Source organism: Mesocricetus auratus, unplaced genomic scaffold (assembly GCF_017639785.1).
Source record: "Mesocricetus auratus isolate SY011 unplaced genomic scaffold, BCM_Maur_2.0 Super-Scaffold_100006, whole genome shotgun sequence".
In the NCBI taxonomy this organism is placed as follows: domain Eukaryota; kingdom Metazoa; phylum Chordata; class Mammalia; order Rodentia; family Cricetidae; genus Mesocricetus; species Mesocricetus auratus.
Window position 1 is genome coordinate 51,782,118 of NW_024429190.1, and position 15,254 is coordinate 51,797,371.

At 44.9% G+C, this 15,254-nt stretch overlaps 1 protein-coding gene across 18 annotated transcripts in view; it reads left to right on the forward strand.

Annotated features, from left to right (window-relative positions):
• Dcun1d4 (defective in cullin neddylation 1 domain containing 4) overlaps positions 1-15,254 on the forward strand; it is an 81,796-nt gene that overhangs the window by 19,931 nt on the left and 46,611 nt on the right. For 11 of the 18 annotated variants that reach the window (XM_040747192.1, XM_040747193.1, XM_040747198.1 and 8 more), the window contains 2 exons: positions 11,653-11,723; positions 11,894-11,933. The exons of 1 other annotated variant lie outside the window; for it this stretch is intronic. In XM_040747192.1, coding sequence (XP_040603126.1) covers positions 11,653-11,723; positions 11,894-11,933 — 111 coding nt within the window. Of the gene's footprint in view, positions 1-7,069; positions 7,089-7,374; positions 7,490-9,658; positions 11,065-11,652; positions 11,724-11,893; positions 11,934-15,254 lie in introns of those variants that run through there. 6 more of the 18 variants (XM_021233414.1, XM_040747200.1, XM_021233415.1 and 3 more) reach the window with 5 other exon arrangements.

Genomic DNA, 15,254 nt, shown 5'->3' on the forward strand with positions numbered 1-15,254 from the left:
AGCCAGCTTGTGCGTCCTCAAGTGACCGGATCCTTTGAGATGGCAGTGGCGGGCGCAGACACTGGGTGCTGGATGGCACACCTCCTCTTGGGTGACTGGTTTCTTGTACCCGCCTCTTCCCTGGCTTCTGTGAGAATGAGGAGGAAACCAGCAGCCATAGACGATGCTTGGATGCGTTTAATTTTGGATCTTACTCTGTGCAAATGTGCATCACACCACTGTGACCAGCTTATCAGTGTTCCTTCTGTAGCTCTCCTTTGGTTTTTTTGTTCCAGTAGCAAATATGCATTGGCCAGACGAACACAGTTAACACTTTCCTCCCTGCCATGTGCCTTGCTTTACCTGGCCTGTCTGCCCTGGGCCTTGACTCTTGATTCCCATGCTGCAGGGTGCTGATTTCTCTCATCAGGCAGTGCCCTGGTTGTTGGAGTGGCTTTGCTTGCTGGCAGGTGATGGCAGAGGTGAGGTGTCGTGTGTTAGAATGTACTCTCCCATTTTCATTAGTTGCCTGGGTCAGACCCTGCTGCTCTGGGCTTACCAGCTACATTGGTGTTGCTTTAAGTAGGCAGCAAGCTGGGCTGGTTTGACTGTGATGGGAGAAGGTTTAAAGATGCCACCTTCTGACTTGAGGCCAGTATCTAGTTGTCACCCACCATGTCCCAGGCACTGCTCTCTAATTCTTGCAGCATCCTTGTAAGGTGGGCACCGTTAGCCATTTAGTAGGAAAAGGAACGTCTGCTTTTGGCAACAAAGGCCACATGTTATAGAACTGACTGTAAACCTAGCTTTTGGGGTCTTCTACCTAGTCTTACAGTGTGAAAAAGCCTTTTCACATCACTGTTTTAATTATTTTGTCTTAAAAATAAAAATGTTCAATTACACACATGGAAGACCTGTGTGAAGTTATAAGTTGGATTAGAGATCACTTAAAACATTTCATTTCTAGTTTTCTCAGTATAGACTTCAATTTTTGGGAGATGCTGTTTCCCAAGTCATTTTGGAGTGAATTTATTTTACTGAAGTTTTTTTAATCACGTATTGTACCTTTCAAATCTTCTGTCCTGTGTATCTCTTAGCTCAAGTTCTAGTCTGTAATGACTTTAAATGATTCCACCTGCATTTTTGCCAGCCTAACATCAATGTTTCTGTTCTGAGATAGCCCAGGCTGGCCTTGATCTTAGGATCCTCCTGCCTCTGCCTCCTGAGTTCTCAGAGGTAGCAGCGTTTTATACAAGTTCAAGCCTCGCCCTCAGCCGCGAACACATCTCTCCCTTCAAAGCTGTTCACCTTGTTCCCCCTCCCTGCCCAGCCTGCTGCGTTCTAGCCTCCGCACACCGTTGCTGTCTTCACTGAGGTCTTTGTGAGTGACCTCCACGTTGCTGACGCTGTTGGCTGTTTTCGGAGCCTGTGCCTCTGCGCATATCCATACCTGCCGTGTGCCAGACTTGTGCCCTCAGAAGTGTTGGGATAGCGTGGGCAGTCCTTTGCTCTCAAGCTTGGACTCTGGGAGGAAGGGTATATAATACACACCATGTCCAGATTGTGAAAGTGCCGTACTGCGTGATTCTGTGATGGAAAATGTTTAGAACAAACTGGTCTGTAGAGGCAGGAAGGAGACCCATGGTTGCCTCATGTTGAAGGGGCAGGGGACAAGTGAGGACTGCTGGTGAATGTGGTAAAAGTGGCCTGGAATTGATTGTGGCGACAGCCAGCTAACTCCCTGAGTATGCTAAAGCACTGTGTACTCCAGCGGTGATTGCGTGTCAGCAACGCTGCTGAGAATGCCCTACCAGCCAGTGGCAAGGCGTGTGAGGACATTTGCATCTCCTGGAGGATGACGTTCTGCTTGGGGTGGGGAAGTCAGATCTGAGGAGGGCATACTCTAACAAATAACTCTGTGAAGACAGCTGTTGGGCTTGTGAATTCCAGGTGTAGGTGAGGCAGAGGGCAGAGTAAATCCCAAAGTCCTGCAGTAGGACATGGCTTGCGCACTCAAGGAAGAATGTGCTGGAGCAGTGACATGAGCCAGGAGGACACGGGACAGTCAGATGGGGCCTTGAATGGACTTGTATTTCTAGAGGGAAGGAAACCCTTAACTGGCTGTCTCTCCAGCACACTCTTGCTTTAACAATGGATTTCCTTTCCCATAACACTTAGAAAAACGGAGGTCCTTCAGCATATTGCATTGAAGCCCACAGGAGAGGCCCAACCCTGCACTGCTTGGTCCTTGTGATACAGTGACTTTGATACCCTTCATTTTGTTTTGCAGTAGTGTGACTATTATTCTGCCCTTACCTCTGAGCTCCTCTCCCTGCCCCTGCAGGGTGATCTCATGATTTTGATTGTCACAGAAAAGGCATTTAATGTTTGTACCTGAGAACGCTGCTCCTGTTCAGCAGGCGGCAGGCTGGAGTCTCGATAATAATCAAACACCTTTGTGAGTCTTCGGCCAAGAGAACACGGTGCACTTGAGATATGAAGGACAGTGTCCGTGCCTCTCCTGTTACCAATCTTCCTCCTGTGAAATGCTGTAAATAACTGTTCAACAGTTGGACTAGCTTAGCACAGAATAATAAATGGACATCATTTTCAGAGACCAGGAAACAGAATGAATATACAATATGGGCATTAAGTTTTTAAAAATGTATTTTTAATTTTAATTGACACAGTACATGTTTTGGGGGGTACAGCATGACCTCTTAGTGCATGTGTGTCATGTGTGGTGATCAGATCACAGAGGATAGGCATGTCTGTCTGTCACCTCAGACATACCATTCCATGAGCCTATTCAAGCTCCTCTTGACTAGGTAATTTGAAATATGCAAGTAATTGCTGTCAAGCATATTGAGCCTCATGTCCTCAGTAACACAAGAACTGATTCTTCCTGTGTTCTCTCCCCCAGACTCTTGAACCATCTCCTCTTCATTTCTCCCTCAGTCCCTTGGTAGGCTCTGCTAATCAATATTCTGCCCTTTTGGGAACAGGATCTTATTCTGTAGCCCAGGCTGACTTGCACTGTCACTTAGTAAGCTAGCTTGGAGCTTGCTCTCTAGGATAGGTTGGCTTTGAACTTCCACCAGTCCCCCCTGCCTCTAACTCTCAAGTACTTGTGTTGTAAGTGCACACTACCATGCCTGTCCTGCCCTTTGAGAAGAGCTTCCTAGCTTTTATGCTGATTATGAATGTTCTCATGGAAGTGGCCTACATCTGAGGTGTGAGACATGCCAGTCACCCTGGTCTGATCACCACATATTACATATATGTTTTGTGGTGTCACACTGTACCTCCAAAACATGTACAGTCGCTGTGTATCAATTCAAACCAGGTGAAAAGATGCAGCATTTGTCTCTGCGCCCTTTTTCTCCCTCAGTGCTCTCTGTTCCAGTTGTGTTGGTGCAGAGCACAGGGCTTTGTTCTGTCGTGGCTGGGTCGTGTTCCGCCGTGTACACGTACCATGTTGTCTGCATTCATCTGTTGGTGCATACTGAGGCTGACTGCCGTCTTAGTCAGCAGTGTCCCAGTAAATATGCTGAGGCCTCCTGTCCTTCTTAGTTCAGCCCCTCTGTACGGACACCCAGCAGTGAGGCGGCCCGTCATATGAAGGCTCCATTGCCTAGGTTTTGAGGAGTCCCACACTGCTTCCCAATGGCTGTACTAATTCAGCACTATGGAAGAGTTTTTTCTCCACATCTCGTACAGCAGTGCTTTCTGTCTTTTGGATAATACCATTTTAATCTGGTGAGATGATGTTCCATTATGACTTTGAATGGTGTTGCCCTGGTTACTGATGCTGAACCTTTTTTTTTCCTTTGTTTTTGGGTCATATCCAAAAAAACTTTATCCAGCTGTGTGCCTTGAAGCACTTCCCCTATATTTTCATAGTAGTTACATAGTTTTGTGTCTACATTTAAATCTTTGACCTATTTTGAATTGATTTTAATTTAAATTAATTAGTTAATTGTTTTTGAGATGTGGTCTCAGTATATAGCCCTGGTATCTTGGAACTCACTATGTAGACCATGTGGGACTCCAACTCACAGAGATCTACCTACTTCAGAGTCTCCAGAGTACTGGGAGGCATACACAGGCCTTGACTTTTGTTTTTTAAATGTGGTGTGTGTGTGTGTGTGTGTGGGTGTGTGATTTTTTTTCTTTTGTATTGGGTATCTGATTTTCCCAGCATCATTTAGTGATGAGATGATCCAATATATGTTCTTGTTGCATTTATTGAAAATTTGGCAGTAGGTATGTAGATTTACCCCTGGATTCCTAGTGTGTTTCATTGGCCTGTGTGTCTTGTTTTTATGTCAGTTGTGATGACTCTTCTTGGTTGTCAGCTTAACTATATCTGGAATGAAGTACAGTCCAGAAGTGGAGGGCACACCTGTGATCTCGAGGCTGGAAGGCACAGGCTTTTGATCTGGATCTTGAGGTGGGAAGGCATACCTTTTTCTGCGCCACATCTTCTCTTGGAAACCTATTTAAGGAGATGGGAGAAGGAAGGGTTTGTTCTTTGCCTGCTTGCCCTCTCCTCGTCAGCACATTCATCCCTTCACTGGCATCAGGACCTACTTTTTTGGGATTCCAGTGTATTCCGAAGGCCAGCTGAGCAACTACTAGATTCTTGGACTTTCCATTCACAGATAGCCATGCTTGGATTTGTCGAACTGCAGCCTGTAAATCATTCCAATAAATCCCCTTCGTGTGTGTGTGTGTGTGTGTGTGTGTGTTCAAGCATGTGTATACATACATATGTATATATGTATACATATACACACACACATATATATATATACACATATACACACATGCACACACACACAGATTCATTCCTTAAGTTCTATGACTAAAGAATACCAGTATCATGCGGTTTTGTTTACTGTTGCTCTGTAGTATGCTTTTGTGCTTTTAAGACAGGGTTTCTCTGTGTAGCCCTGGCTGCCCTGGAACTCACTTTGTAGACTAGGTGGCCTAGAACTCAGAGATCCGCTTGCCTCTGCCTCCTGAGTGCTGGGATTAAAAACATGTGCCACCATCTCCCAACTTTGCAGCATGTTTTAACGTCAGGTTAAAAAGCCTCAAGCTTTTTTCCCCCTATTTTTGCTTGGGAGCTTTTTTTTTTAATTATTCAGTCTTTTGTGAGTTCTACACAGATTAAAAAAATATTTTTCCTGTGAAAGACGTTAATATTTTAATAGGAATTGCTTTTTATCTTGTGGCCACTTTGGTAGCATGGATAGGCAATATTCTAGTCTATGAACAAGGGGCAATTTTCTATTTCATGTTCTCCCCATTTTCACCAGGATTTTGTAATTTTTAGTGTAAATGATGCTTGATTTTCTTTTAGTTTTTTTTAACTATTTTAAGTGGTGTTGCTCTCCTCATTTCTTTCTGAACAGTGATGTTCTTGATGTTTAGCAAGTTGTTCATACCCTGGAACATTACTGAATTTATGAGTTTTAACCACTTTTGGTATCAGTAAGTCAGTTGTCTCTATTACCTATCTGCCTCAGTCAGTTAAACAATCAAATCTCTTGTCTGCAGATGGATAACTGGGACACCTCCCCTATTTTATGTTTTTGATTTTTGTTCTCTTATGGCTCTGGTCCATTTTTTTCCCCTTAAAAAAGTTGATAGAATTTTTTAAGAATTAGCCAGTTTTAATAGTTTTTCTTTAATACTAAAATAATTTGTATACTTGATAGCTAAGGCAGCACTTTTTTTTTGTGGAATGTGATCTTAATTCTTTTAAGGAGGTGGATTGGAGAAATAGCTTTGAGCTATTAGAAGTCTGTCTTAGGGTTTCTATTGCTGTGAAGAGACACCATGGCCATGGCAGTGCTTATAAAGGAAAGCATTTCATTGGGGCTGGCTTACAGTTCAGAGGTTAGTCCATTATCACCTTGGTGTGGCATAGTGGTGGGTAGGCAGACATGGTGCTGGAGCAGGCAACAGGAAGTAGTCTGAGACTTTGGGCGTGAATTGAGCATGTATGAGACTTCAGAGCCCGCCTCCACAGTGACACACTTCCTTGAACAAGACAACACCTACTCCGACAAGGCCACATGTCCTAATAGTGCCACTCCCTTTGAGGGGCATTTTCTTTCACACCACCACAAATTGTCACTTATTCCCAGCTTGGTCAGTGCTACCATCTGACCCTGTTTGAGATAGTTAAAAGGAAGACCCTTGGAGAGCCACACAGTACAAGCCATCTTGGTGTAATCCCGTTGTCTCTCCCCCCACCCCCGCATTTTAGTAAAGATTAATGTGCAGATCATCTCCTCATTAAGGCGAATAAAGACTTCATTTCGGCCTCATGAGTGTGTTTTCTGAAGGAGCTAGCTCGCAGCAGCAGCTGGCCTGCACAGTTAATGCAGTAACAGTACAGTGGGTGCACATGCCAGCTGCCCTGAGCCTGGTGGCCCCGTGTGCAGCTTTGTGCCATGCTCATGCTTGCTTTTATGTAAAGGTGTGGTAGGTAAGTTTCCCCTGGGTAGGGTCAGTGCTGGATGGCTATGACATTTCTACCTGCTCTATCTGCATGCCCTCTGGCAGGCATGTTTGAGAATGCATAGTCTTTGGATGCTCAGTCTAAACTCTTACACAGGGCTCACAGGCTCATTACTTACCCTTTCTCATGCACTTGTCACATTTGAAGATGACTTGAAACACCTGGACATATTAACATTTCGTTAGCTCCATAGGTGCCTTCATTGACTGTTTTGCAGCTTTGCTGAGCACTTCACATGAGCAGGTGGTGTTGTGGGTATTCAGAGTACTACGGTGGACAAGATCCGGCCTCTGGAGAGTTGTGAGACAGTTTATAGCACACGGTATGTGGCACAAACGCAGCAGAGTGCAGGGTTCTGTGACGAGGGTTATTTAATGACACACTTTGTAAGAACACAGCATGTTCTTAGTGGGAAGAAAGCTCAAGGGGGAGGGGGAGCATGTGCAAAGACTCTGTAGGTGTGTGGTGTGCTCACAGAAAGGACATCAGAAGATGAGCTTGAGGATGTGCAGGTGTGTGGGGTGTGGCGTGTGTTGCTCTCACAGAAAGGACATCAGGAGATGAGGAGGTGCAGGTGTGTGGTGTGCTCACAGAAAGGACATCAGAAGATGAGCTTGAGGATGTGCAGGTGTGTGGGGTGTGGCGTGTGTTGCTCTCACAGAAAGGACATCAGGAGGTGAGGAGGTGCAGGTGTGTGTTGTGCTCACAGAAAGGACATCAGAAGATGAGCTTGAGGATGTGCAGGTGTGTGGGGTGTGGCTTGTGTTGCTCTCACAGAAAGGACATCAGGAGATGAGGAGGTGCAGGTGTGTGTTGTGCTCACAGAAAGGACATCAGAAGATGAGCTTGAGGATGTGCAGGTGTGTGGGGTGTGGCGTGTGTTGCTCTCCCAGAAAGAGCATCAGGAGAGGGGGGGTGCAGTTGTGTGGGGCGCTCACAGAAAGGATGTCAGGAGATGAGCTTGAGGAGGTGCAGGTAAGGCAGGTGCAGCCCTCTGGGCCGGTGATAAACTGCTGTCTCTGGCCTTGAACACCTTCCCTCTCTGTTGTGGCTGGGGTGGAAGTTTAGTTTGCTCCACATGCTCTCTGACTGTTCTTTGTTCCTCCCGAAAGGCAACCTCTTTCTATTGATTATCATGCGTCTTTAATCCCAGCATTTGGGAGGCAGAGGCAGGAGGATCTCCGTGAATTCAAGGCCAGTCTGGTTTACATAGTAAGCTCCAGGCCAGCCAGGACTGTGTAGAGAGTTGGTGTCTAAAACAGACAAATAAATAAACCAGCAGAGCGGCTCTCTTATCGTGTTAATTATATGCATATGTTTATACAGAGACTTAAATCTATCCATTTCCCTTCCTGCACAGCCTACTGTTGTAACTCCTGAATCTTCACACCAGGCAGCGGCAGGTAGTGGCCTAGGGGCCCAGTCCTACCCACCATCTAGTTTTTACAAACGCCATTTTATTGGAAAACAGCCTCACCTCTTTGTTTGTGTACTAGTTATCTGCATTTGAGCTGCAGTGGCCAAAGAGTTCAGCACAGACCTGGGACCCACAACGCCCCAGATGCATGCGTTCTGTCTCTCACCGGTTTCTTTGCCTCTGCTCCAGACTGCACATTGATACCAGTGGAGAAGGTTCTTCCTTGTTCACTTCAGTAGTTTCTTGGCAGGGCTGGCCTCTTTGGTCTCAAAATTGGTTCCAAGCCTTCCCTTCCTTTTGCCTACTGTATTTTTTTCCAGGGGTAGGGGATAGCCATGGGGGTAAGGGGTGGCTGTGGGGGTAGGAGGGTGCGGTGGGTGAAAAACTGCAGGACAGGCAGAATAGGAATTTGATTGCTTTTAATTTGTACTTTACTGAAGGGATAAGCCATTGCTTCATAATGTTGGCATTTTCCCTTCCAGAAATAACCATCTCTACAATTACGTCTTTCACTAAACTTGACTGTTTCTGCAATTCGATTTCACATTTTGAAGTTTATTCCTATGTGTTTTATTGCTTTTTGATGCTAATATAATTGAGATCTCTCAATTATATTTTACAATCGGCATTATGGTAGAAATTAAGGATTTTGTTTATTGTGCATTTAAATTGTTTCTGATCCTTACAGATGTTTTAAACTATTAGAAATTAAATTGCTGTGTGACTGATGGTCATGTCTGAACTTACCCCAACTCATTTGATGCCTAGTACTCACGTGTCGGCAATATGTTGTAGAGTTCTATACCTACAGTGGTTTAGTGGAGCGGTCTGAGCCCCCCCTTCTCTTTCATCTTGTACAGATCACAGAAAACAGTAATTAAATCAAACATTTTCATACTCAGTCAGCGTTTGTTGGTGGTTTTGAAAATACCCAGAAGGTAATTTAGGTGAGCTTTTTATCAGGCAGGCTGTGCTGTGCAGAGCAGATTGTGGCCTTAATGTGGACTATAGAGGGGTGCCCGTCACCTGCAGGGAGACCACCACTGTTCACTGTGGAAAGCATTTGGATCATGGAGTACAGTTGACTTAACCTTGCATTTATCCTTTGGAATTGAAAGATGAGCCAGAGATTTTTATGAATCTGTTAGTGCTTTCCTGGATTTATTCCCTGTAAAGCGTTTGATCTTTACCCTGACATCTTTGCCTTAAGGATGTGAAATCTATTTTAGATTTCAAGGTCTATTACTTGCCCTGAGCGTGGAACAGTTAAACCATAAATCCAGTATCTGTTAACCTTTGTGAATTTATCTTTTATTGTTATTTTTTCCTGCCAAATTCATGTCCTCTTAACTTATGTATGAGACTAAAGGAATATTCATATTATTGGTTTTGTCTGTGCTGTGACAACCTGGTGGTTGTAGTAGGAATTGGGTATGGAAATGGATAATTGACATAGTCTGTGACTTGTGAAATGGACCCTTTTATCGCCTTTAGTGAAGTGAAACACTTATGTAGAATGTAATTGTAAACATTTCTGTGTCTTTCCCAGGGTATGGAGATTTCCTGCCACCGCCACTATGTATGTCTTTGGCTACACTTTTTTTTTTTGTTTTTTGTTTTTTCCCCGAGACAGGGTTTCTCTGTGGCTTTGGAGCCTGTCCTGGAACTCGCTCTGTAGACCAGGCTGACCTGGAACTCACAGAGATCCGCCTGCCTCTGCCTCCCCAAGTGCTGGGATTAAAGGCGTGGCCACCAACACCGGACGAAAGGGAGGTTGAATAAACTTAGTTTGTGTAGGCACTCTTATGTAAAGTCTGGCATGGCCTGAACAGCAGTCCAGTGAAGTGACATATGGTGGTCATGGTGACACACGCGTTGCAACTTGTGTGCTGGCCTTTGAAACGTCCTTTCTGTTGTCCTCAGTGGCAAGACAATCCATGGTCTCAGCTTTGGCTTCTCGGGTGGGGGTTGGGAGCAAAGTGATAATGGAATGTATTGGCCTGTTTTCCTGTTTCTAAACAGAATCCCGAGATGGTTGTGGTTTTCCAGAAGGGCGTGGGAGTTGTGTACTTTAGCTCCCCACAGCCTTTTGTAGGCCAGGTGTTTCTGACTTGGAGACACTGTCCATTTTAGTTAGTATAAACATGAGTAGGTATGTATACTGGGCACATACATGCACATATGTACATTCTCACCCTGTATGCCTTTTGGAGCCTTTGCTGCTTTGGTGTGCTAAATGGATCGTCTGGATTGATCCTGTGCCTTTTACTAGTGACTAGATTATTTGGATTCAAACAATTACCAGGGGTCTTAGCTTTTGTTTGTTTGTGGTTCTAAGATTGGGTCTTGAACATGCCATGCCCCTCCCTCTTTAAGGTCTCTTTAGAGGTTCTAGATGGCAGATAGAGCCACGCAAGTGTGTGTCATCTGTTCCCACCTGTGAAAGTCAGGGACATCTTGTTGCCTGACTCCCAGCCCTGCAGGGCTGCCCATGAATGGCTTCCTAGGGCAAGTGAGCCTGTTTGACAGATGGAAGTCCAGCGTGTTCAGCCCAGAAGACAGCTCACAGGGTCGTATCTGACCCCTGGGGGTGCACTCTACATCTGGTGCCTGTCCCCAGTGATAACAGTGAAGTGACACAGAACGGTGTGACTCCGAGACTGTCTTTTAGTCTAACACTTGTGATAGGAAAGAAATAGGATTAGTGTAAATCCTGTAGTTTACAAAAATAATTATTGACACTTTCTCAGATATCAAATTAATAGTAACCTTTCAGCTCCTTTGTATAGTCCTCATATATGCATGTGGACATACTTTATACCATCTTGTCTGTGCATGTGTGGTGCTAGGGATTGACCTGGGGCTTCATCCATGCTCCATTAGGACTACCACTGAGCTATATCCTTGCCTATAAAGACATTTGAGGTGGGACATTCCAAAGCCTGCTAGTGTACTGCAGTTGTACTGTGCAAGGTTCTGGCATGGAGAGGCCTCTGGAGTGTCTCATGCCTGACGTAGCATGCAGTCCTGACACAGTTAGAGGTAGCACATGGATGCTTGTCTACAGGGGCCTGCTTCCTCAGGAGTGCGGCATTTGAGTCTGTTGCGTTCTCCACTGTTGCAGGGCCTGCAGGTAACTGCATACTACCTGTGCTCTGGGAGTGACAGTTCTTTATCCGTGTGTTTAAGGGGAGGTGGAGGGCTCTAGATTCCCGGGATAGTACTGTATAATCAACCACGGAAGAAATGCACTGTAAGGCTATAAAGTGCCGAATATGGGGACACCATTCTGTCATTTTCCGGCGGGGCGTGTGCTTATCATACCAAAATTCTGGGGAGCGATGGGGAAGCGAGCCCATTTCCTGTGGGATCTGAGCCATCTTCTGTTTGCGTGGCTCGCTTGAGTCCCGCACATTATCTCTGGCTTCCGGGGAACGCAGGTTGGGCTGGCAGGATCTCGCCACCACTGCAGTAGTTTGTTTTCACCTTCGAGTTGGCATGAGGAACTCGCATGACTTTCAGCTTTTGGCTGGAAGTTGGACTTAGGGTCAGAACTTCTTTGTGGGGGCTGAGTCAGTAGTTGCATGTTGTTGTTTACTTGTAAGTATCCTGTCAGTTGAAGCACGGAAACAACTATTTACATTTACTTTTGAGCTTTTGACATTTCTTACTGTCCGAGAACCAGCTAATACTGATTTCTTTTTTCCCTTTTCTTTTAAAGACTTTCAGCTGAACTCTCATCTCTCAACACTGGCAAACATTCATAAGATCTACCATACCCTTAACAAGCTAGTAAGTCAGTCTTTAAAGATACAGTTGCTGCTTCGAAGCAGCCCCTTTGTGCACGTGCATTTGATAAAAGAATTTACGCTGTGCCTATCAGTTGCATATGAAAATACCAAGTGTTAGCGCTTGCTGTAGGGTATTCGGTTTCTTGGTGTTAACGATCGTATTTCTTACAGAATCTGACAGAAGACGTTGGCCAAGACGATCACCAAACAGGTAAATGGGAACACCACTGACTTTTAAGTAAGCATGCTGAGGTGTCACTGAGAGGGAAGTGGTGGCCTGAGGTAACAAGTTGTCACTGTTGAGGACCAGGGTGAAAAGGCTGTCATGGTACACTGCCTTCCCAGCAGGGACTCTATCCGGAAGCTCTGGGTTGTGATTTCCTCAGAGGGCCTGAAGATGCTCTAGTTGGTTTCAGGAGCAGTCCTGTATCTTACCTAAGTGTCTCAGCTCGTGCTGAGAGGTGCTGGTAACGCAGCCCGAAGGCCTCCTTCATTTCACAGTAGAGTGGTCTGAGAGGTGGGAAGGTGTTTGTCCTGTGGAGGTCCTGAGTGAATGAAGAAAAGAAAAGGAGGATATGACTGCTCCTAGGTATAGTGGAAGAGAAGGTTTATTGTAGATAAGCGGGAGAGCTTAGACAGAGGCATCTGGAAGGGTCCAGAGTGGACATGACCATTCAGCTCAACTGGGCCATGACAAGAGAGAAGGGAGCAGAGTCCAAACAAGGGAGGTTATCAAGGAAAGTGCAGTTGAGGGAATGATAGCCCAACCCAGTCTCAGGGCTGGAGGCGTTTGGGGATGGGGTATGACAGCCAGGAGCACTCTGTGACAGGTAGGGACTGAGGGATGCTGGGAGAACCTGGGGACCAGCCTTGGTGCAATAACAGGCACCTCAGTTAGCCTTTTGCTCAGGGTTTGAGACCTAACACTGAGGGTTCCCGAGTGGGAAAGTGGACACTTGGTTCTTGAAGTTGTGCTCTAGACCCATGGTCTTCAAGATTCAAGCAGCATTATGATTTCCTTACTTAAACTTCTTGTGTAAGTTTGGGGTATGGCTTTGGTGTTCACCCATCTGCGGCACCCAGGCCATGATGCAGGGGACCACACCCTGAGAAACACTTCTCTAAACCATATATGACTCTAAAGTTCATGAGAATACATTTTATCTACAGCTACAAGATTTGTGGCAAAAATTGTTAGAACGCATTGTAAAATAGAAAAATTACCACAGTTCTACGTGGCCACTCAGTAATATCTCCAGAGTCAAGTTAATAATTAAGGAGAAAAACACAGCTCTCTACTTGAAACTGTTGGTGATCATGAAGATTTTATTTTTTAGCCTCACAGTTGGTGATGTAGTTTTAGTTTTTAAAATAAGATTTTGTATTGTCTTAGCTATGGTAACAACACCTTATTTCTGACTTATGAATATTATATAGTTAATTTTGGAGTTCAGATTTAAATGAGTAATTGTTACTATAGTAATTTCATGTCTAAATGTTTAACTTAAAAATGGCAATATAACTAAGTTTTAATTGAGGAAGGCGATAAAGTATGTTTGGCCCTGGCCACCTGTCTGCCCTTTGGTCCCCAGCTGTGTCTGATTACCTGGACAGTGTTGATTGGTGATCATGGTGTGTATGTGTACTCATGTGTGTGTGATGTGTGTGGACATGTGTGCACATGGTGTGTGTGTATGCGCTTATGGAGTATGTAATGGAGTATTATATAAGTGATTATGTGTGTATGCTCATAGTGTGTGTATATAGTATATATATGTGCACAGATGAATACAAGGTGCGCTGTGTTGGCTGTGCATGGAGGGATCAGAGATTAACATCAATATATCTTCATTTGCTTCTCCTTTTTTTTTTTTTTTTTTTTTCAAGACAGGGTTTCTCTGTAGCTTTGGAGGCTGTCCTGGAACTCACAGAGATCCAACTGCCTCTCCCTCCCGAGTGCTGGGACTAAAGGCGTGCACCACCACCACCTGGCTTACTGATAAATAGTTTCTCCCTATTTTTTAAAACAGGGTGTCTCACTGAACCTTGATCTCATTGGTTGTGGCTAGACTTGGTTGGCCAGCAAGTGCCCAGATCTGCTGTCTTTGTCTATTCCCTTGTGGCCAAGGTTACAGGCATATGCCACCGTGCTCATCTTTTTATGTGGGTGTTGGGGATCCAAAATCAGGTCCTCATATTTGTAGGACAAGCACTTTACCCATTGAGCTGTCTTCCCAGACCAGGGCTTGTTACTAGTCTGTCACCACGGTCCCACATCTGGCTGTGGCATCTGCTGTGTCCCACTCTGCAGCATACAGTGTAAAAGTCAGACAGTGGAAAGAGTGGGGCTTGGAGGTGTGAGCAAGTGTGGGGTTTCTTTGACTGTCTTGGTGCAGCAGGAGTTTGAGCACCATCCATAATCATCGTGAGTGGAAGAGCCCAGACCCTGCCAGAAGGAGGGGCATCTCATGTCCTGCCTTGTGCTTCTGATCTTCACAAGGGAGATAGGGAGATGAGGATGGGGGAAAGTAGCTCCAAAACAGAACTGAAAACACAGCAGGGAGGTGGACAGGAAAATAATCATACATGCCACAGTCAGTGGTACTTAGAGGCAAAAGAAAAGGAATTTCTTTGTCTTAAATAGTAGGAAAAGTTTGTTCTTAAAAATTATTAGTTTTGCTTGAACAGGTAATTCACCAATGAGTTCAAGAAAATGAATACAACCCTAGGTGCTGGTGGGATGTCTAAGCACACTGTGCATTTATATGAAACTGTGAAATCTCTGGCGCTGAGTGAGCAGTGCAGCAGGTTTCATGAAAACATCTGGCGGGGCAGAAAGAGCTGGGAGAAGTGTTATGAAATGAGACAGTGTCCTGGGACAGCAGGCTCACCAGAACGGACAAGTCAGAGGTGTGCATTCTGAACATGTGGTTAAGTTTGACAAGTCAGAAGCAGCCTTTCCCTCCTGTTTGGGGATGACTGGTAACTGGGCACAGGAGTTGCCTAATCTTGTGAGAGATTAACTCTAACAGGGACTCTTGCTGAGGCCAATCAAGTAAGATGATCGCTGGAAGACAGAAGGGTCTGCTCAGGCATCAGTTCAGAATAGCATGCCAAGTCAAACTGATAGGAAAACAGCAAGGTGAGGGGACTATCCAGGTGACCTCAAGTTGCCATTAAAACTTGACTTTCTGGGACAATACTAAAATAGACCTATTGAAAAATGTCAGCGATATTAAAACTGATTAATATGGGAAGGAAGACTATATTAGTTGACTTATTGAAAAGATAAAGTATAATTTGTTCTCTTGAAATACTAAATCCCCCAAGATGAAATCTGAACTTTTAGATAAAAACCTTTATATACAATTGGGTTTTGTGTGTTTGGGGTGTGTGTTTGTGTGTGGTTTGATGTGTGTGTGTGTGTGTGTGTGTGTGTGTGTGTGTGTGTTAGGTGTATGTGTGGAGGCCAGAGAACTTCCTGGAATAGGTTTGAAATTTCCTTCCACCTTTATGTGGATTCTTTCTATGG